Raw genomic sequence first — 24,285 nt, forward strand, 5'->3', positions numbered from 1 at the left:
CTAGTTCCGAGAAACGTACGTGTAGCATTTCCACAAAAGCTGCAAATTGATTGGCTACACATTTCTCGGAACTAGAACTTGGACCAAGTCGTAGCATCGTGGACGCAGGCCTATCTCATAATAGGGGACTTTCTCTCTATAACTTACAAAGAGCAATCCTCCTTTTCCTTTCGCTTCTTCCTTCTCTATTTCTTCTTAATATAATTGAGACGGGCTCTTTAAGGGAAGAATTAATTATACTGCGAAAACATTTCTCGCTATCATGTATCGATCTTACAAACCGCTGGGAGCTCAAACAACCGCGGTAAGAAGGAGGAACAAACTACAACGTGTCGATTGCGTCGATCGTGCGTGACGATTCACGGTAGGTCGGCGCGTTCTTGCAGACGGTAAACGTCCGACAGAACCGGGCAGGGAGTGGTTACACAGTCGCTAAGACGAAAAAAAAGAACGAAACCAGACGGACGGAGGGGCGAGAAGGGGGGGGGGAGGGACGAAGGTGGAGGGTCGATTCTGTCTCGCGGTGTATCGTCGAGTGCAATGGCCAATCGGCCAACCGCATTTTCATCCTTCCGGCGCGCCGGCACGCCGGTAATAACGACGTCGTTCGCTCGTTATTAACGCGGTCTCGAATCTACGATTACGTCATTACGAAGCGATGTTCGTCGAATTGAGGCGGATAAAGGAAAGCCCGCGGGGCGAGACAGGACGAGAGTGCGTTTTCCTAAGGGCGCGTCCCGTCGCGCGTGATCCGTTGTGTTTCACTCACGAGCGGGGAAGACAATGAAAAGACGAGTGCTCGTTGGAGAACGCCCGCGAAAATGCTGCGCGAGGGGCGCGCTCTCTTCGCAAGAAACCTGGACGAGAGACACGATTTTGTCATTTACCTTTATTTGATCGAATCTTTGGATATTTATGAAAAACTCAAAGCGAGGCGTTTAGGCTCAACCATAGACATATTAAATGCTTATGAGGCAGCGGTGTCCTAAGTTGGGGCACCTTCCCGAGGGAAAAGGATAGTATGAATTTATTTGGGTGGTCTATCTTTCTCCGACTCTCGATTCGTGCCCACTGGAAGAAGACAGACGCCCAAGTTGATTCATACTATCCTTTTTCGTCATGAGGATGTCCTCACTTACACCCAGAAAAAGGTTTCCTTGAAATCCAACAAATTTCCTTTGAATTTTGACCTTACTAGACTTTTCTTTAACTTCAAAGAAATGATTTCTTTACCTTAACCCAAATTTTACTTGATCGAGACTGGAATCTCTGAGAGAATTCACATCTATTTCTTCAAATCTAGAAAATGTTTTAGTAGAAATGAATAAAAGTTTAGTAAATTGAAAGAAAGAAGATTTCAACGTATCTCATTTGTTTAACCTAGATAAATCTTTTTTCTGGGTGTAGGGCTCCGCTGCCTCATAAGCAGTCCATGGTTAATATGTCTAGGGCTCGACGTAAGTCGGGATATAGTTACAACCGGAAGTGCCGGCACGTTTCGGCCTGTCGCGGTGAAAATCGATAAAATCGCGAGATATAAGATCAATAGGAGGAGGTCGATGCGGCGGCGGGAAGTAAAGTCGCCGTATTATTTAATAATATTACGTTGTCCTCCCTTCTTCTCCTCCCCCTCTCTTCCGAGACAGCTGATTGCAATCTCATTTGTCGCGGGTAATACCGAAAGATGTGCGCGCAGGCATTCTCTCGCGACCTTTTATCGTGCCGGACACGTAACGCACACCGTGTTATCTTGTTTTGTTTTCCGCGTGCACAAGGCGTATACAAAAATAGTCATTACTGGCAGTACGATACGCGCCGCCTCGCGAGGCGACTGAAAATCGGAGCCGTATCGCTCCGATTTACGACCTGTGCATCACTTGGGTGTGTGCGTGATTTCAGGCGTGGACGCGGGCAACGAGAGCAGACGCGCCATTTCTCGATCGCTCGTGTCAGCGACTCGAAAACGCGCCGCTTCTCTACCTATAGAAGCGCCATACATTTATTTCGGACTGGTACCTCCGAAGGTTGCAGTAATAATGCAACTTCACGACTCAATCCTTGGATAAGTTCCTGATCAAAGTCTCTTCAAAATTATCTAAAAGAAGAAAAAGATTTGATCGAAGATACTATAAAAAAAAAATTATAAAAATAATCGTAAGAACTTAAAGACCCTTTTCAGACATGTAAATGTTAAGCAGATTGGATTGAAGAGGGACTATAAAATAAATATTATAAAATAATATTATAAGGACTTAAGGACACTTTCCAGGCATTTAAATGTTAAGAGGATTGGCGAGTGGGCGTAAGATCGATACACAGCGTGATTTCCGAATAAAAAAATTAATCTCCTACAATCCCACATACGCTTGATAATTCCTTCATTTTTCGACATTTTATCTCGACCTGACACGCACATAAATTTGTTCGCCGAGATAGAAAATTTTCTATTCCTCGATCTAGGCTTTAGATTGTATTTTCAAATGATAAGATACGAAGTCCAGTTCTCCCACTCGCGTGTTCGGTACGTTCCGCACGTTATTTCCGATCGGTCCGGCAGATTGATCAAAGTTTCTTTGCCCTCCACCCCTCTTCATGATTCTCGAGCCTCTTGTCTGCTCCACTCCTCTTCTTCTTCTTTTTTTTTTTAAATAAAGTATTCGCATATACATGTACACGTGACACGTCGCGTTCGCCGAGATCCGTCGATGCCTGACGAAGTGCACAAGCAGTTATCAGTCGCCTTACGAGCGGTTGCTATGCGATATGGTAGGGGTTCGCGGAGTCACCTACTAGCTCGACCAGTCAGAAGTCAGTGTGTGTAAGAGCCGGCCGGTTGTGCCGGCTCCTTTTCCTGTCCCTGTTTTCGCGCATACGTTCTTCTCGCGGCGCGCCTTCGCAACTTTGTCGCGCCGAAAAGAGAGTCCCTTCGTCTCGTCGGCGCGAGTGCCGATCCACGACCCGCCACGAGCGAGAGGGAAACAGGGAACGGGCATCCTCTCGATAACCACTCGCGTTCCGTTCTCCAAATCGACGCCCGAGTCCCGTTAAGTTTTGAAGGACCCGCGCCGGAAAGGCTCGTGGCACTTTTGCGACGACACCGTGGTTTTCGAGAGCAAGGTCGTCGTCATCGGCAAGGTGGCTCTCGGCACCAGTGGGGGATGCGAGTTGGAGATTTTTCGAGTTGACGGTAGCGACAAGTGTTCCATTTAAATTCCGTCTTGCTACCGGGTCGATACCGGTATCGGTCGCTGGCGCGGAATATTCGAAGGCAAACAAACACACGGAGCGGGCGATTTTAAGAGAACTTTCTCTCTCTCGAGAGAGAGAGAGACGGAATCACGGGAGAGGGGGGGAAAAATGTGCGAAAATAATATAGCTTGCTGAATTGTATTGTGTTGTGCGCCGACTTTGTTCGTGTCAAGTCAGCATCATATGGCGAAACGTCACGAGCGTTATGACGCTTGTATTCGTGTCGCAAAATTGCGTGCGCAGACGCAGGAGTGGATGTCATTTTTAAGAATAAATCCCCGTCGTTCGATCGCGGCGCTGATAGGTAAATAAATGTTGTACGAATGTTCGGTGAACCGCAAAACCCCTGGGTGGCCTGCACGAAACTCCGTGATCATCGACGGTACGATTGGTACTTAGTACATGACCGGCCCGTAAGTTCCACTGCGGTACGCGCAGGTTTTTGGATGAAAAGTAATCGATTGGTACACGATATTCGACCCGGTTTTGCGGAGAACCGTCATCATGACGCAGAGAGGAATCCAGGATGAATCGAAGACGTCTGCGGAACAAGCTAAGTCGATGGTAAATGAAAATGCCGCTTATCCTTTCGGTATCGCATTTAAAACACATTTCTCACGACGGTAAAATCTTGTCCGAAACTGCAAAAGTATTATTGTCAATTTACTGAAAGATGGTTTCTAATTGCAAGAGACTGCGGGCGCAAAGTCGGGCTGCGGAACGTTGGTTGCTCCTCCCGAGTCGTCCCGGTCGTCGATTGCACGTCTCGAATCTTCCGAGTTTCGTGCGAAATTTGCATAAAAATCTCGCAGCGTTTCACGAGAAGGCAGGACGAGTGTTCATTATGCAATTTGTTGCACTTGCATGCGATCTTGCGAGTGCACTATTTCCATAGTCGCGTTGGGGAGGCTCTCCGAGGGTCGACGACGGTCGACATAAGGTTATTCCACCCGAGGCGATACATGACACGAGTGAATTAACATTCCACGGTAATGCGCGGGTCGGGCCGATAGCGAAGAGGCCTTCTCGAACGCCTTGACACCGAAAACAGAAATTGGCGGTCGCGCTGGATCCATATCGTGTAATCTGCTATCGCTGCCGCGACGAGGTCGATAAGAGGCCGATACGCACATGCGAATTGCCGTCGTTTTGGCGACCTCCGCGAGTCGAGTCGTCGAGTCCTCTATTTGTTTTGATAACAGCTGTCTGCTATAGCGAGTCGCATTTTTCATGCGACTTACGATGCCTTTTGTATCTTGCGCGGTTTTGTAACGCTATTACGAAGAGACTGAGAGAAACCAAAGAACTAGGGCGAAAAAAATTACCATTTAATACATTTATTACCGCGAACATTTTATTGCGCAAAAAGTGATGATAATTCTTGGGCGATAGCTTGATTCTTGATGGATAGAAACATTGGTGTAAAAACGTCACGTATCGCTGTGTCGAGTTCTTTATGCATTACGGTCACGTTATGACTGTAATCTTTTATTATGAAATATCTTATTTACAACGGACAATTACATACGCTCGAATTCTTCACTTCTCTTAACGCTCCCGAATAACTTTCGTTACCGATATTTTCGAGTCAGTGTTAATCGCTTAATTCTCTACGCGCGATTGCAGATAACGCAAAGGCGTTTTGTGGTTGTGCGAAAATAGCTGTTCCTTTAAAGTAATGCCGACATTCGCGGCAATAAAATTTTCCATGCACCATCTACATTACAGTTACTGCAACGACGATGAATGAATGAATTCTTCCTCTCTTCCAGCGCAGACGCTTTGTTGAAGATAGACCGTGAATTTATTGCCGAGCAGATGCAACAAACGGCGATAACCGCGATAATTTCCCTCTCCTCGACCCCGAACAATGTTGTTAAGGTTTCGTTAATGATACAACGAATGCATATACGGAGAAGTTTCTCTCACGCAGCTTCTTATCGGGCTGCTTTAATCGTTTTAGTTTCCGTCCCTCTGCGTCTTCTTTTCTCGTGTATCGACTCCAATTATTTTTCTCGGCATAAAAATGTTGATCGCGAAACATTTTATTTCACAGATCGCAATACTGTTTTCGTCACACACTTGGCGTTTACGCATTTAATATCGGAATACGATGTAGCCCGTAGAATTAAATGTCTGTAAAACATTACACGTTTTTATTAAATGCAGTTATTTTCTTTTAAAATTATTATATTAACAAAGTAAAGCTTTATTAATTTATTATAGTTGCATTTTTTTAAGAGAGAGAGAAAGAGAACGCGCGCGCGTGTGTGTATTGCGATGACATTTCTTGCACAAGTCTTGCCATGTTAATGTTAATGCGATAACCCCGCTTTATTGTCTGACTTTTCCAACCAACAATTGATAATATTATTAATAGTTGCACGATTTTCAGGAAAATTTAAACTCGCGTTATGAAATGTTACTACTAATTTCGCAATTATTTTAGTCAAGTTTTATGACTATTTCAACTCCCTCTAAAGATTACTTTAACAATATATTACTAAACATACCCTTAAGTATCTTCTGAAAATTAAGAAATTATTTAAAATCCCGGTACAACGAACGTTTTAAACGTTAGTTCTTTTAATATGATTATGTAAAGCAATAAAAGTATTCAATGTAATAAATATTTGTTAAAATAATAAAGATATATTAGTTTATAAGATAACGGGGTATTAAAAATAAAATTAAAAGTTAACCAAATTCTTTCGATAGGTTGATGCATTTGCTCTTAAAATACGATCGCGATTGCTTTTTTGTCTGCCAGAAAACCGACAACAGTTAATTTATCAAAAATGTGTCGAGGAGTTCAAGGTCCGTTTTGTAGTATATCGAACGTGAGTGGCGTCAATTTATCAATTTTTATAGCTGCTATAAATATGTCAACGCTAATCGTTCCATCGCCGATCGCGGACAAGCGCTCACACTTATAACTTGCGTATATATGTATACATTGTAAAGAAGAACAGATTGGCATGATGCACCGATTACGTAAATATGTCTATTTATAAACAACGGTCACATGTAAAAAAATATTTACACTTACATATAACTATATCAAACGCGATAATTGTTGGTCACAAACGCTTGATAAGAGCGGATGTAGGAAAATTACATTTGTTTTTTCTAGTCGATTGTTGTTTAACAGACTATTGCAACATTTCCAAGTCACAACAACTGGGACTATATCATATTATTAAGGGATGTGGAGAAATACATTAATAGTTGTAATTAACGTATAAAATAATTTATTTCTTCATCGTTAAAGCTTTTGCTAACGGTAATGGAAAATCAGAAAAATGACTAATTTTCTTTACTTAATTTCACAGATTATAATGTTCAACTATACTCGTATACTGTGAAGGATGTAATTCTATTGGTGTAGTATTCGTTAGATTTATGAAATATTTTTCTTCCTGATGCGTATTTGACGCGTCTTTCAAGCGCGTTATCGATAGCTCGCGTGCACTTTTACAATGAGATAGAAATATCATTCCTTTTATGTTATATCGCGGTATTTCTCGCGCCATTCAAATATCACGACCTCAGGATTCGCCTATCGTGCACTCTCAAACTTTGGATTCAACCTTAGAAACATTACGAAATGTATTTTTACAACGCAATAGACAGTGAGAGACTTTCTCAGTATGTGTAATATAGAGCGTTTATCAATTCAAAGGTGACATTATCTAGAGTCAAGTTGCTGAGAAGAATTATAGATACAATAAGCTTTCGCGAAAATATGACGTTTAAAACAATCATTAATTGATACTCGTATAAATGTGCATTTATACAAGTAGTGTCAATTATTATTATTATTAGTTTTATAAAAATGATAAAAACGTTATTTAACATTGCTACGAAGAAATCTCGTTCTCCAGATGTGACGAAGCTTTTTGTTTTATATACCAGTACCGATTAATATTTCATTGCACCCAGTTTTTTATGCGGAACGTAATTATTTTTCGCGTCTGCAATTGTCCGTGCATTCACCGTCGCGACACGCGACGATAAAATCCGCCATACAAATATACGAGTACATTCTAATTATAGTACGTACATCAATATTTTACGCTGCGTATAGTCGTTACCCTGGTATGAGTTCTTCTTCTTTTTTTAACGCTGCTTCTCCTTTCTTCACTTTCGCCAACAAAGAAATTTATAAAGACGTTATCGTTTCACAATTCATTATAGCAAGCGTGCTCCGAATGGTCGTGGCTACCTAATGATGTCTGTTCTGCGGTAATTAACGCGCTGATTTCAATCTGGTTCTTAGCTCTCTGTAGTTTGATAGACGATGAAGGGACGAACAGTGTTCTGATGTAATCTTCGACTGTTTGTTATTATAGCAATGATTCTTTTTTTATCATACATTGATGTCATCCTGGCATCGAGTTGGGTATTTGTGTAGAATTGGCGGCAAAAATCGCGATTTATGGCAAGCAACAAATTCAAATTTTTGTACGAAAAATTCATGTTTATTATTTATTCAATATTGCTCATATAGTCGGAATGAAACGTTGACAAGAATGAAAAAATTCATAGACACAGTTCATAATGATTCGGAAAGGTAGTTTTGTGGAAATTAGGTTTACGATTCCATATTGGATTTGCGAGTTCCCGCGAGAGATTCACGAGAATTCATCTATTTTCATACGATGCGGGATCCACCTTACACTCCACCTCTAATAAAACATTTTTTAATTTTTATCCTACAAGAACTTGAAGCCTCCTATTAAAACCTTTTATACATATGTTTTTATAGCTTGTTTTGTTAATTGCCACACAAAAATCGCGATTCCTGCTGGAGCGTCAATTCTGCATATTCACTTTGAGTTGTAACAAGTGATTAGGGATACGAGAAAATAACATCGAAAAAAACTTTAAATATACCATATTTGAAATTTTAGTTTTGCGAATAATAACGAATCTTACCCAAGACGCATTTCAAGAGTAATTGGCCATAGAAGGGTTAATTACAGGAGTCAATCGATGTCGATGCTTTATTGCTGGCGAAGATGGGTTCAGCTAGGGCGAGTAAAGGCTTATCTTATGTGAATCGTAACTACTAGTTGGCGTCTTACCACAGGCTTTGCAATTCAAATAATTTACGTCTGATAATAAACGTCGTGTACATAATCACTTACGTTCTCGCACGTTGAATAAAGATGATCATTCGTCATTTTGATTCAGTTTATTATATTATTACGCAACTGTTGAGTATATTAGCACTTCGAGAGTGTTGAAACAAACTCCTCAATATTTTAAATTTCTTTATAATTATAATTATTAAATTTTGCGTACAATTTTTCTATTCTTAAACTACTAAACAATTAAGTTATAACTTTATGTTTATGTGACTTCACGTTTATTTAAAATTACGTCAAAAATAAAATTCTTATTTAGTTTCTTTTTCTAATGTTCATATTCACAATTATCAGTTAAATTTTTTTTTAAATATTTCTGTTGATATGTAACTATTTCTAAATGAAAATAGTAATTCTTTTATTATTGGTATTCTCGCTGATTGCGAGACGTTTATGGTATAATGTAATTCAATTTGAACAACTCTAATTTCTCATTGCAACACATTTTTACACGACACTTTTATTCGATCGCATATTAGCTATATCCGAGAAAATTGATATCAAGTTTTCTACCATTATTTGTTTTGAAATACATACAAAAGAAGTGTATCGGTATTTAATACGATTGATTTCCGGACATGAACGGATCATGCAAGCCACCCAGCGATAAATATTAGTCGATATATCACGTTACACGACCTATCGCGCAATGCTAACTTGATAACATCGAACGGCGAGCAATAATGTACAATTGTTGAATTGACATTTATTGTATGAGATAATGACCTTTCTTATCGGTACGATATTCGACGTGATTGCTTACAACATTATGTGCGTAGAATAATATTTCTAATGGACGAAAACTTCCATTAATGCAAATCACAACTTTGATAATCGCTTCTGCCTAGATTTTTAAGAAAACAATTCGCAATCATTCAGATGTTTGTCAATTAATTCGCTGATTTTTTAATCGGTTTCGAACAAAATGATTAATTTCATTACGAAGGGCTCATATACATATATTTTGCATGAACTTACGTGAAACTGTGGAAAGCTATTATACATATTATATAATGCGAGCCAGTGTAAAGATATTAGTTTAAATACATTGTTATGCTCCTGATCACCGTGTAAAGAAATGGACTCATGCCTATCGTTAATAAAAAGCCATACGATCGTAGGATCGATTAAATAATATTATAAAGCGATATTGATTTCTCCAAGCATCTGCCAGAGGCGCTTACGCGGCTTAAAAGCTGAGTCACGCGAGCGTCTTTATATTTATAACGAGGATTAATTTCCTCCTACATTTAGCAACGGGGGTGCAACGGTATGCGATCTTACTGACTCGCGAGAGGACGATGAGAAAATTTCTTCGAACTACCGCGGAGTGGATAAATCTTTCTCCGGCAACAAATCCTACAACCTAACAGATAGCGTTAGATTAACGATCGTATGCTCTCGGTTCCCAGAAAGTTTCTCCGCGACAATGTACAGAATCGGGCGAGGTGAAATTTGTGAGGGGGGGGGGGGGGAAATGTCTATTTCGCCAGAAAAATTTGGATTTTTGTTTCGCCGGGACGGAATGCCGGCTCGTCTCAAGTTACACGCTCGCTGTTGTGTTCGTTTAACGGGAAAATTATTTTTGGCGAGAACACGCGATAAGAGAATTTAGCGATCGCGATTCGACGCGCGTGAAAAGATCTTGGCGTTTATTCGCGAATTTTTTTCCACTTTCTACATTAGTGGGTTATCGCTGAAAACAGTGAACAGTCACTAATTTACGGATATAAGTGTACCACTGCAAAATTTTCAGTAGTATATTTATAACTGCAAACTGCAGTGACTATTTACTGTCTTCAGTGATAATTTATTGATTGACTTTCAGGTAGCACTCGTAGTTTTGCCACGTTTTCCGGACGTCCCACTAGGAATCAACTATACGCAAGAAGTGCATTTCGGAGCGCAGCGCGATATATCGACTGATCTCTTTCGCAAGATCGTATCTCGATTTCACACGGCTTCATATTTCCGGGTTTTCTGTTTAAACGTTCATTCTGTTCCTAAATGAGTGTTCCAGCAGAAAAATCGAAAATTGCGTAAAATCGAGATAAGACCTTGCGAAAGAAATCAGTCGATGAGCGATGTCCATGCACGAGGTATGTGCGTGTCTACGTACGTTACTTGCCAAAGGATATCTAGTTATGTATATTGAACCGTCGAATGTCGTTCTCTTTTTATCCTGACATTTTATAGCTGTCAATAAAAAGCTAATTCGCGCGGCTGGCAATCAGTAGATGATCGGAGCCCTCGAATCTTATTCGAACGTGCCCACCCGCCAAGTTCCTGCTATTAATGAATCTCTTGTTAATAATGGTACATTTGACCTTGTTATGTTAGATATAATCACATTGCAATTACATTGATTAACATTTTTTTGCTTATAAAAATATCAACTAAATAGATAAACTAATTTTTTAATATCTACATCTTGCTCATATTTGATTCATGTTTGATTCATATCAAAACGGTCCTATTTAACTCCATTTGTTTAATTTTTTAACTTCACTAACCACCTCTGTGACTGCTATTTGTTCAGAAAAAATTTTCAGGAATACTGTAACTGGCTCGAGATATTTGAGTACATACTTAACAGAGGGAAGATTTTTTGAGTATCGAGAAAGTCGATAGTTTATTCGTTAAAGGTGAATCTAAATTAAATAACAAGGCGATATATTACCGTGGGAGTGTATTCATTGCTACACCGATGGCCAATTAGTCTTATCTTTTATTACCTTATTACATTCTGCAATTGTTTGCATATATACATCGAAGAGCAGAGCGTTAGTCTTACGAAGTCGCTTATTTCATTTGAACCGTGTATTTACAACGTTGTCGAGATAAGAAATAAATTTCCGGGCTAGGCTTTCACGCGTCTCCATTTGTCTCTTCATTAGAACGTATAAAATCATCCTCTTGAAAGCCGTACGGCTTTCGCAGATTTCCTTTCTGGCTAAATATAAACTGTGACTTTATTTACTCTTGGCAAGAAGTCGATCCTCGTCGGCCTCGAACTCGAAGCATGGCGTTTGCGTGCAAATGTATCGATGAATTATTAATTAATGTTTTGTTCGCGACCTCTGTTTACTTTTTATTACCAATTCTTTCGGATCGCGGCAGGTGGCTGTGGACCCAGGTTTTATCAAATTAACGAAACTCTGGGTCTCTCGTTGCTATTTTTCGCAAAAATCTCTGCAAACGCGAGATTTATATTACAATTTTTTTGAAGAAAGGTCTCGATTAAAAGATTATGTTAGTTTAAAGCAATCACTAGACGGCGGTTTTATCTTGAGATGAAAAATTCACCAAGTTTCATGCGATGACCTGATAATGCGGTTTATCATCCTATCGCGAATAAACGCGTGCTCAATCAATTAGAGCGAAATCCGAATAAGCAATGCCCGTATAATTGCTCGCCGGAGTGATAAGAAGAACGTATGCAAATTCTAGATCTGTCAGTTTATCAGGCTATTAATGGCACTAAGTCCCTCAATTCATCATTGATTAGTGGAGAAATTAGTGCTTACATCAATTCAAGTATATGATCGTCATGATATTTAACTTATCTTTTCGGATTTTCCGGCTTTGATAAATAACGAAACAACGTCTGAATTAAAACAAGTAAAAATCATGACTGAATGGGCTTTTTTCAGTATTGCTTCTTTCTATCAACCTTGTCTCTTTTAAATGGATGCTTCCTTTTTCGGCGAACAATATTTTAAGTTGCACCTGATCGCGCGAACTTGTTTCCGCACGTGCAGTTATGAGTGAGGTAATTTACGAGTCAGAGCGGTTCGTTCGGCGGAAAAGCGTACACGGAGAGAACTTTTTTTTTTAAATTTACCTTGAAAATCATGTAATCGTGGGACAACGTGGCATTTCGAAGAATCTTATGAGAGTTTTTAAAATTTTACCAGTATTATATTCTACCAGTAATAATATTTAGTATACATTTTACTAGTAGAACGTATGGTAAGATTTCAAAAAACTTTCATAAAGGGGTCAGGGATACTTAAAAAATCGCGTATCGACAGTTCTGTGTACGACCGACAACCCTGATCGGCGCGCAGTTTAAAGTCGAAAAATAGACGCGAAGACAACAACTTGTAATTGTTATTGCGACAAATATTACTACACGCCTCAGTGGTTGAATTGGTGAGACGTCCGCCTAGAGTGTAGGGAGGTCCAGGTTCAAACCCTGGCTGCGGTAATATTTTTCGCAATAAATTTTCTGTATTATTAAAAATGCCAGATATGGTCAAGAAAACACTGACGTTTTATCTTCAAAGTGCTTTGTCGTCCCACGATTATATGATTTTCAGGGTAAATTTTAAGAGAAAATCCTCTCCGTGTACAGTTTCAATAGGGACCCACTGCGATGGGCTCGCCAAAGGTGCAAGAGGTGGATATTACGCCTTTTTACGCCTTTTCGATATTTTTTATTTCTTTAGAAATCTGTTATTTAGTTTTTCAACTAATGTGTGGCGTAATATCGTACAGTACAATTGTACGATGGAACTTTTAACACAACTGCAACTTACGTATTCAGATATAAAGCAGCAAATTAAAGCCCTGGCCTTGTACATTACGAGAATTTATTCTTAATTTTGGTAGGGGATTGGTGGTTCTTACGAGCGCAAGCAACACGATTCATCATTCTCCGCGTAATTTGTTACTAATCAATTAGGGAGCGGGATCCCGATGATGATTGGGCAATCTCCTTGCGGACCGCGAAAGAGAACGATAAATCTGTCGCGATAAATTGCGACGGTGCCCTAGCCACGGGTCAAGTAGTTACGATTTAAACTGTGTCGGTGAACGATCGCACGGAAATAAAACGTGTCGCCCCTTGTCCCCCTCTCTCTCTCTCTATCTCTCTCTTGTACACAATGAGTCGAGAATAGATTCGCTGGAAACCTTGTGTCCTTTGATGTGCGTTTAAAGCCAAGGAACCCTTCCAATCCTTAAGATGCGACAGTTAAATTGGGAAATCGGTATAATTGTCACCGAATAGGATCATCGTAACGTACAATAAGTAAAATTGTTAATAAATCGTCAAGATTTGTATATAGAAATCCAAGACATTATTAATTGTTTAATTATTAAAATTGATTTTTTTAAACACAAGGTCTCGTACAGAGATACTTTTTACTCTCGGTTAATTTTTATATTTAAGAAAAATTATTTTCTGCATAATAAGTTCAATGTGATATTGCCATGCGCATGTATTATTAACTAAACTTTGCGAAGGACGCGGCGTGTTTTACTATGATCAATCAATCAATCGGAAATCGCACCTCGGTTTTTCATTCCCAATAATCCCGACGACAAAAATGCACAGAAGTAAAAGACAGGGATTATTGCTGTTTTGTTTTTGCTACATTAAATCAAGTTGATAAAAAATCGATTCGGGAAGTGGCGAGGCGAGGCATCTGCGGGCACTTGACGCGTGCCGTTATCGCAGATAAGACAGAAAGTGTTCGTAGCAACGAATCTCTCGCACCTCTGGCGAACTCTTCGCAGTGGGTCCCCATTGAAATTGTCTGTTCTTTTCGCCGATCGATCCTATCTGACTCGCAAATTACCTCCGCCTCATTCATAAACGCACATGCGCATATAAGTTCGCGTGAGCAACTTGGAGCGATTAAAATATTGCTCGCCAAAAAATGTAGATATGAAATTATTACTGCATTATTATAATGTATAGCTATTACAATACGCGTGGAGTCGAAATTTTGGTACTATTTTGACACTTTTCAGGATAATTCACACCACTTAGCTGATCTATACACCTACATAGACCAGCAACAACCTACTTTGATGACATTATATTTTTTACTCCTACCATGAATCTTTAATTCTAAAAATTTATTTTAGCTCCTATTTCAAAGGACCTACTTTAATACTAAATTGGCAAAAGTAGAAATTTCCGATACTATCAGTTTTTAAGTAGGAGTAAATTTTGTACTTGCAGTTTGACCTCTTTTACTCTCTTAGGTCCTACTATATAATGGAGTTAAAGGTTCATCATAGAGCTAAAATTTCAACTCGAGTCGGTAGTTCGTATATAGATTTGGAACAAATCTTCACAAATAGATTAGTTCTTCATCTGTATATCTGTTCCAAATCTACATATGAAGAACACCGAGACGCGAACGACGCGGTGGTTTTTCCAAAGACGTGAGTGCTTCGTGTGGAATTTCTGAGACGGAACGAGATTTATAGATAAGCTCCGTTTATGCGCGTTTCGTACCGTCACTGGGACCAACAGCCTTTGAAGTCTATGGCGAGCCTCGTCTTACGTAACGATTATCTATCGAGACTGCCTAGACTTGTGATAGACGCGATTAGACGCGGCCTGCGTGAACACGTGTGCATCTGTGGCACGTAGCCGTACGGCGAGGCGCGAGCCTGGAAAAACGGAGAAACCTGTCTGTCACTTCGGGGCCGCTTCAAATTTAACCCCTTTACGAATGCTTTTCCCCGATGGGCGTGCTACGGTCGCAAACCGGTTTGGTATCGACTTGATATTCACGTCTAATATTAAACGATATTGCCGGTAACGTTGCTATTTCTGGACCGTACACAAGTCGAAATTTTGCTACTACTATTTTAACACTTTTAAGGATAATTTACACCTACTTGGCTGATCTATACACCTACATAGATCAGCAATAACCCACTTTGATGACACTATAGTTTTTACTCCTTCCTTGACTCTTAAATTCTAAAAACTCACTTTAGCTCCTACGTAAAACCTATACTTAAATGGTAGAAAGAATTGTTCAACGACGTTAGGCTGGCAGATGTCTTTATTAGTTAGATTCCAACGTTTCGACCATACGGATTGTGGTCCTTTTCAAGGAATTAGATGTTCTACAAGATTACAGGACATTGCAATTTTGAAAATCTTTAGTATCGATCACATTATAATTCAGTTAACTTATCTACTTACAAATAATATGCATCAAAAGAAATTGTCTCTAATCCATCCTTGGGTGTCACTCGGAGGAGAGTGAACGAATTTACCATTTACGTTTTAAAATATTTAATATTTAATCTGATTTTATAACCCTGACTTATATACAGTTATTTATTTAACTTAATTATTTATTCTGGCTTCATCTGTCTGACTCCGACTCTTTTTTACCCATTCACAACTTATTCGTCAAAGTATTTATTACTTATTGTTTATTTTAGTTCAATTTTATAAATTCGACTTAATTCTAGTTATTTATTTGTTAATTATTTCTCGGTTTATCTTTCTGACTCCTACTCGGTATAGTTATTGATTTATTAGCATGTTTTCAATACCTTGTTTACACCACTTTGACATTAGTCCCACTTTGGTCGTCACTTCGAATAGACGTGCCTTCGAACACTCTCCTCCGAGTGACACCCAAGGATGGATTAGAGACAATTTCTTTTGATGTATATTATTTGTAAGTAGATAAGTTAACTGAATTATAATGTGATCGATACTAAAGATTTTCAAAATTGCAATGTCCTGTAATCTTGTAGAACATCTAATTCCTTGAAAAGGACCACAATTCGTATGGTCGAAACGTTGGAATCTAACTAATAAAGACATCCGCCAGCCTAACGTCGTTGAACAATTCTTTCTACCGTTGATAAACTACTGGCGACTTACACTCTTTCGCTATACTTTAATGCTAAATTGGCAAAAGTAGAAATTTCCGACACTATCAGTTTCAAAGTAGGAGTAAATTTTGCACTTGTAGTTCGACCACTTTTACTGTCTTAGGTCCTACTGCAAAAGGTTCAACATACGGCCATAATTTCGACTCGGGAAGTCTTTTGAAAAACCACCACGTCTTTTGCGTCTTCCCGAGTCAAAATTTTGGTACTATAATATTTTGATACTTTTAAGGATAATTATTCATATATCAATCGACGTACGTACAAACCCTTTGTGCTATAAGGAAGCTATTATTATTAATGATTATCAATTATGTTCGATATTGAGAGACCGAAAGACACCTTTCTGTACCAGTGCCGGGTGGGAGTGCTTCGCGATTGAAGAAATCTCACGCGGCGAACGCTCGTCTCGTGTTCTCGCCTCGAGAGCGCCGGCGCGGTTATATAAATCGGAGCAAGTTATTTTTTCGCGCAGTCTTTAAAATTACTGCGCCCGACGCCGTAGGCGTAGAGATGGAAATAAATGCAAATCAATCGTTCGCTTGCCGAATGCTCTGGCGAATATTGGCCCATTCAAGATGCGGCGCGGCGAGTCCGCGCAGGATTCGCACGAACGCGAGCGAAGTGTCACCTCAGTGCGCGAGTCCAAGAGGTGAGGAATTGATTCGCGGCCAATTGAGCGTGTATTTATATCGTTCCAATTTTCTCGCAGTGGCGGCCACGCGATTTTCTAAGCGCACTCTCGGATCTGTCGCAGGTAGTATCGCGCGACGACCTGCGGCCGATCGATCATTGTTCCCTCGTTACGTAATTCCGCGAGTCTTTCCTTGAACTTTGAGCTGCCATCGTACGAAAAGCGACAGTGGCTTCTTTTCCGCGCGAAAGACCGCCTGCGTTGGCCTCCCAGGTTTGTGCGTTTCGGTGAACGACGGATTCCGGCGACGGATAAAGCGTGATGTATGTCGCGATTTCAAACAGCGATCGCGCCGCGTTTTCCTGCCAGTTTCGCTGTCGACGGCCGATTATAGCTTCTACGATGCCAGAAATAGTTGTCGGGCATACGATAACAAACCACGGTGCGAAAGGAAGATATTCTTCTCTCGTTCGCCTCACAAATAGTCGTACGTCAATATCCGAATGTCTCTCAAAGTTGGAATCGCGACGAAGGATTCACAACGGTATCGGCGCGTGCCTCGACTCGTGCCATTCGGTTATTCTTGTCGAGAAGTGGTTACATAAATCCATAGTAATCCGTAATTCTTTTAATTTTTCAACACGCGCGTTTAACAGATTTTGTGATTCCACGAAGAATCAAAGACCACTGCGATCGGAGCTGGACTTTGCGCGTCAGAATGCTGCACGTGGGTCGTAATGACCGATCATTTGTACTTCCTGCAGCGCTGCTTCGATACGCGCAACATTATGGCCATGAGCCAATGTTGTGACTCTCGTTACTATTAATGACGAGCTGCGTCATTAATGCGTGTTTGCGTCAATTTTTTGTCTTCCCTCCCTTTTGTATTTCTACTAGCGTACCGTTAACAAGCTATTAACAGGCTAACTTGGATTGTATATCGCGAACACGACTCGCGATCGATGAAGTAAAGATAATTAATTGTGGGATGATAAATCCTAGGCAACAACCGTCCGCCAGACGTTACACCAAGAAAAATACATTTAGTGCAATTACATTTGACTAATAATCCCGGCTGTTATCATCTTGAGAGAAAACAAGTTTAATTAATCGGCTCGAATCGATCTCTTTGATCGATACGGTTGCGTCGCGAGAGGCCGTTGCGATGAAAAATAGTGAAAAATGTTACATCTCGTTATATGTCATTGACTTATCACAGCTCTCGCAATCGCAAACGAAGCTGAAATCCGTCGCTCTTTTTTTTCCAGAACGGCAACTCGGCCAGCGTGCCGGCAGGCCGAGGCAGCGATTCGACCTCGCCTTTGCCCTTGCCGTTGGAGGGCAGGCACGCCGAGGAAACGGCCGGCTCCGCTGCCCTCAAGATGGGCAGCACAGACTCGGCAGGCAACGCCCGCGGGCCTTCCTGCGGTTTGGTCAGCTCTCTCCTTCCCAACAGCTGTCGGGGTAGCGCGGAGGCGTTCGCCCGGTGTCTTCATCGACGACTAACGTCACTGGGCAACGAGAACGGCTCGCCCGAGCGGACCGCGGATGCAGCCAAGCCGTGCGAAACCTCTTGGCTGCATCCGTCGTCGAGCAATCGGCATGTAATCACCAATAATTTGACCGTCAACAATCAGCATCCGATTCTTCAGCATCAGCCGCGCCACAGTCCGGAATCGGATCTCTTCTACGACATCGAGGTGGAAGAGGCGGAAGTGGACGGGCCGGGTTCGCCTCCCGAGGAAGCGACTGCCGCTGAATTGGCGCATCTGCTGGTGAACCCGGAGATCCTCAAGGCGAGTCATCACGACGCTTGTCACTGCTCGCCTAGCGGAACCAAGTTGACGTCTGGCATCACGGGTATCCATCAAGACGCCGAGTCCTGCGCGTTCGCATCACCGATAACCGGCACGCCACCGGACAGCGACTCCTCGGAAATGTTCTTCGACCCGGAGTCCTCGGACGCGGACAAATCGAAAGCCGAGGTATACTTCGATCCTGTCAGTACTTCGGACAGCGAGGCCACGAATCTCTCCAACGCTCCCGTTCCCGTGAGGACCAAGCTCGCGTTGAACGGCGGCCGTAAGCGGACGGACGCGGAACGATGCGAGGACACAACGTCCGAGTCGAGTTGCTCCTTAAGAACAAATCCTGCGTCTTGCGAGAATGGTTGTGGTCAGGAGGGATTGGTTTGCAGCTCGGAAGACTCCCTGAACGGCAGGAGCTCTCAGGAGACGACGTCGCCCAGCCACGAGTCTCTGTGGAGCACGTTCGACGACAGTACCGTGTCGTTGCAGGACGAGAGCCCATCCAGAACCATTCAGGACTCTGTTGTTCCACACATCTGTTTGCCCAAGTCGCATTCTGACTCCGAGCTACCTAGCAACGGTATCGGCACAGTAGTATTTAACAAACTCGACAGGCGGGACGAGGAGGAAGAGGCGGAAGTGGATGGACGTGAGGTCGATCAAGTTGATTTCGTCAATGGTATATCGGAGAATGTGATATGCGACGTCATGAATGGTGGCCTCTCCGCGACGCGAGATGTCGGAAACGGAAGTGACGTAGCGAAGGATGATTCTTTCAACGGTGCTGCTGAAGACTCGGCCGATACGATCGAGGATAAGAAAGCATGTATAGAATTGGAATTAAACGCGACGTCGCCGAAGAGTACGTCGCAGTTAAAAGCGGAGGAAGTTGCCAGTGACACTGACACCGATCATTCATCTTACAGTAGTACCGTCGATATCCCGGATGCGTTTACATTGGAATATTCGAACAATGCCACGGTGGCCGAGACGACCCCGAGGAGCGAGCTGAAGCTACAGATCGAGAAGAACACCGCGTTCAACGACAACGACGAGAAATTGTGCCTATTACTCAAGAAACTTGGCGGTAGTTGTACCGCGCAGGAGGAGGACTCTTCTCCGGAGCAGGAGACCCCGAGCGAGACGGTGGAAGAGGAGGAAGACAGGCCGCAGAGGGTTCGAAGATGTTCCTCGTTGAAGACGGGAAAAACGCCACCGGGTACGCCGCACAGGAAGAAGATTGTCAGATTCGCAGACAAGCTTGGTCTCGATTTGGCCGACGTGAGAACGTTCTTGGACGAGATACCAAAAATACCCAACTCCGCGTACAGCGACCTGATCTACGATGACATCTTCCGACCGCAGGATAGCAACGCGGACAGTGTAGCGTCCGTCGGCGACGACTGGTCCGATCGTTATCAGAATGATGGCAGGCGCAGATCTACGCCAGCGATACCCAGAAAGATCGATCGAATGCTCGTGCCGCTGTTCCAGCAGCCGGGCGGCATGTCGAACTTTTTGGATATAGTGCGCGAGCGTCGGGTTTGCTTGGAAAATGTGGTGGTACAGGACCCGGTGACCCTGGCGATCCAGGGCATGGTGCGTGTAATCAATATCGATTTCCATAAGTCTGTACACGTGAGGTATACTCTCAACTCCTGGCGGAACTTCAGCGACTTGCAGGCGATCTATGTACCTAACTCGTGCGACGGCTTCAGCGATAAATTCTCCTTTATCTTGTATTGCCATACGTTATTGGTCGGCCAAAGGCTCGAGTTTGCAGTCCGATTCCAATGCAAGGGCGCGCAGCATTGGGATAACAACGCCGGTGCCAATTACTGCTTCCAGTGTCTGCCGGCCTCGTCATCAACCGGATACGTACCGATCACCGCCGACGAGTGTCGGCGCGGTAACTGGTCGTCTATGTTCTACTGATGGACGTCCAGAGCATGCGTTTGTCTGATTTGATGATGTGACAACGGCGTAGTTCCGGGTACACAAACTGATTGAAGAGGTTGTTGAAGAGGCTAACGGTGCGAGCTCGACGGTTTTTACACGTTCCTAAATAAGTGCTTTGTAACGAAGTGTGCGAAACAGAACATTTGGAATCAATTACTGTTGTTTGTTGCTTCAGGGAGCTCTCGGGGAGTTTTCGGATATACAATGTAGCGTATATTAATCTTCGTAATCAGGCGTCAAACATTTTTGAGATAATACCGTTTAGAAAGGAAAGAGTAATGGTGTAATAGCAATTTTCTCGAACGGCCAGCCATAGAAATAGTAACGAGTGAAAACCATTTAACTGTGGATTATGGGAACAACGATAAATGAATTGTCTCTGAAATGAACAGGTGGAGTTGCTCAATTAGCAAACGATTATAATGTTTTTCTTGAGTTCATTAATTGATTCAGTATCTTGGAAACAGAAAAAAGTCATATACACGCTTGGCAATAAAATATGAAAAATATCGCATGTAGACACACACGGGACATTTAAGCCTGTTTTTCGGCCCACAAAATAATATTGACTGATTTTCAAGAAACACTAATGATTATACTAATGTATATTAAGATTAGACTGATCCGTTAAATAGACAAATATTTTCTTACTTTCTGAAATCTCTTTTCGCGAAAGTATTTTTCGAGAGATTGCGGAAAGTATTTCCGCCCGCTACATAGTTTGTCTTAAACTGTATTTATTAAGCCGATGGAGATTATAATTTTAAAAACTGAAACCCTTTCAACGAAGCAGAAAACGAATACTCTGAGAGTTCAAAGGTGGGAAATGGAAATTGAATACGAGATTGATAGGAAACGCTAAGAACAAATAAACGGTTTAAACGTTCCTATGGAGTATCTTTGCAGAGTTTATGTCGGGGTTAAAGATGATAGATCATTTATTCGATCACGCATGAAAGAATTATCGCACGTGGCCGCGATTTTGTTAGCATTATCCAGTACAACGACGATAGATGATAATAAAACGAACGCTGATATAATGATATTAGTTCTTGTTAGCGACATCATACGAGTTTAGAGATCATCGCGGAGGATAGGGGTTCCCTGAGATCTTACATACAGGAACATTTATATTTCTTCTGCGGAATAATGTGTTCGATATTGACTGGAACGTTTGAATAAAAAAAAAACGTGCGATTTAAATTTAATCGAGGTCTCTAAAGATATATCAATATCTTGATTTGACATAACAAATACTTTAATCCTTTTCAATCTGTTCTCTTTGCCAAATATGAAATAGACTTATCCTGAAAAGAAATCAGTTTCTATATTATTTAATGTTGAGAAGTAAAAAATTTAGAAAAAAATATATGTAAAAAGAATATATGTAAAAAGAATATATGTACAAAAATGAACGAGCTGGAAATATGAACTAAACGTCATTTATATTCGTTTTTGCAAATAACACTTTTTTAGACTGATATCATGTGGTGGTGAGATATAGGAAAAAGGAGCTCCACTTGAGAGCGTACATGTTATTTTGTACATATATTATATATGCGTACGTGTGTACAGGTAGCGTCAGTATTGGTGGCACAGGCATGTCGTATATTGACTAATTTTACTTTTTCAGCGTAACATATTTAAATAAAACTACAGAAATCTTTATTACGTTTATTATTATCGTATTATTATCGATATAATAATGTACATATCATTATTAATTAGAATATCTTTTTCGCATCGAAAATGTGTATGGATCGAGCGGATGGACTTTGCGAGTACTTTTTAAAGTATAAATCTTTTGATGGATCTTTTCTAATTTTATACTTGAAGATCGTATCTTTGGGGGATGCAATTGACTGCACTCCTTTATTATACGTACGTGACTTCAATCTTTTATGCACTCCTGCACTATATTTTTGCGATTGCGAACAAGAGTATAAATATTTTAACATCTTTATCAAATTTTATTGTTATATGCTTTTACAAGTATGTTTTTCGTATTTTAATAAATAAATATGTTTATCTAAACATACTTAGAACGTATGACAATATAATTGTTATTGGTTTATCATTGGTCTTCTTGTTGTTTTATAACAAATTAAATATTTGCTAAAAATACGTTAAAAAAATTATAATAACAAAACTATCGTTTTACTATTATAATTTTACGCGTACATGAATTTAAACAGTATATTTTTTCAATGTCCCAAAGAGTATCTGTTGCTGTGAGCCTTTTATAAATTTTTATCTTATCTTTCCTCCAATTCTTGATGATGTTTTTTTTCCTGTATATTCAACATCGAAATTAACAAACTGTTGCATAAATCATATTTTTCTTAAACCACCAATGAACATGATAAAAGTTAGGTGTCATGTGATAGGTGCGACCACCATTATTGAGGCGTGCGATATGTACACACATGAAATAAACCAATAACTTTGTTATTAGACAATGTTGCCTCTAGTATGTTTCGGCATCTGGTGTATTTATAAACTTAAGCTCTTTAGAAAAATATTCTGTGTATAATATCTGTTAATACAGGATAAAGTAGGGTGATATGAAAATAGGGAAAATTTGATAGTTGACAATTTTATCAATCGTTTAGCTACTGAAGTTTGCATATGAAAGAAATCTTATACAATTGTTACAAGATTGGCATATATTTTCAATTATTATTTGCTGCACATTTCAATTATTTATAAGACTTTCTTCATACATTTTTATGTGAAAAATAAAAGAATTTAAAAAATTTTTAAATTTTTATATATTTTTGGTGTAAAAAAAGTTAATTCGGAATATTGTTAAATTATCATATTTCACCTAAATTATCTTGTTTTATCCTGAATATAAAATATATAAATATGAGTGTGTTAATAATAATGCAAAAGTGCTATATTATATGTTGATAAGTGCTGTTATTTATGAAAGGTGTATGCTATTTATGGGAGTAAATTGCTAGAGGATTACAAGAACTAATCGTAAGAAAACTGAACACAACATACACTTCCAGTAAACGTTTGCGAGAAAGGTTACAGCATAATTAAAAATATTTTCCTAAAGATTGTTATCAACGGTCCTCACCATTATCAACATGCAATGATATTATGTAACCGGGATTAGCAGTAACTAAGTAATTGTAGAATTAATAATAAGGAAGATTGAAATTATATTTTTCGACTACTGGATTAATTTTGTCATATAGTCCGTTTCTATACGAAGTATATCGAAAAGAATGGACAGAGTTGCAACAAGTACATATATCAATCTCATTAATATTTTACTTGGGTTTTTGTATTTTTATTTTGTATCATTCTAACGGGCTATAAGATTGATGATTACTGATGTATGAACTAATCATCATCTTTTACTTTATTTATTATTATTATTATTTCAAGATATAGTTATATTTCGAAATCGAGAATAAGCTATGTTCCCTTGCGATTTGGAAGTAAAAGGACGTATATCCTACATGCGTATATACAAATGCAATTGCTTCCTCTTTTTTTTTGTTAATCGCAGGTTCTCATTTCGAGATAATGCTGTCACATTTAATGTCACTCGTAATAATATATCTTTGGTATATACAATATAGTTACATTAATTAACAATAGCAGGCCTGCAAGAAATCATTAAGACCATTTTTGTTACCTATTTCAAACAAATAGTTTATACCTGGGTGAAGATTTCTGTCAATTTTTTGGCCATATCTAAGCATATTGTTTATGTGCAAGATGAATACCGTGGAGGAAAGTTGTGCGTGAGAAGCACAATTGTGATACACATATGCGACTAATTGTAAGCGATTTACAGTACAATACA

The 24,285-nt window shown here is 40.2% G+C and overlaps 1 protein-coding gene across 4 annotated transcripts in view; it reads left to right on the plus strand.

Moving 5' to 3' along the window:
• The window catches only part of LOC105563555 (glycogen-binding subunit 76A), a 32,843-nt gene extending 9,657 nt beyond the window's left edge, over nucleotides 1-23,186 (plus strand). For 2 of the 4 annotated variants that reach the window (XM_012015217.1, XM_012015219.1), the window contains exon 2: nucleotides 17,961-23,186. In XM_012015217.1, coding sequence (XP_011870607.1) covers nucleotides 17,961-20,435 — 2,475 coding nt within the window. In that variant the 3' untranslated portion in view covers nucleotides 20,436-23,186. Of the gene's footprint in view, nucleotides 1-2,560; nucleotides 3,814-16,949; nucleotides 16,966-17,960 lie in introns of those variants that run through there. The other 2 variants (XM_012015218.1, XM_012015220.1) reach the window with 2 other exon arrangements.
• Nucleotides 23,187-24,285: the final 1,099 nt, after the last annotated feature.

Source organism: Vollenhovia emeryi, unplaced genomic scaffold (assembly GCF_000949405.1).
Source record: "Vollenhovia emeryi isolate VEMERY1.0 unplaced genomic scaffold, V.emery_V1.0 DF939174.1, whole genome shotgun sequence".
Classification (NCBI taxonomy): Eukaryota; Metazoa; Arthropoda; class Insecta; order Hymenoptera; family Formicidae; genus Vollenhovia; species Vollenhovia emeryi.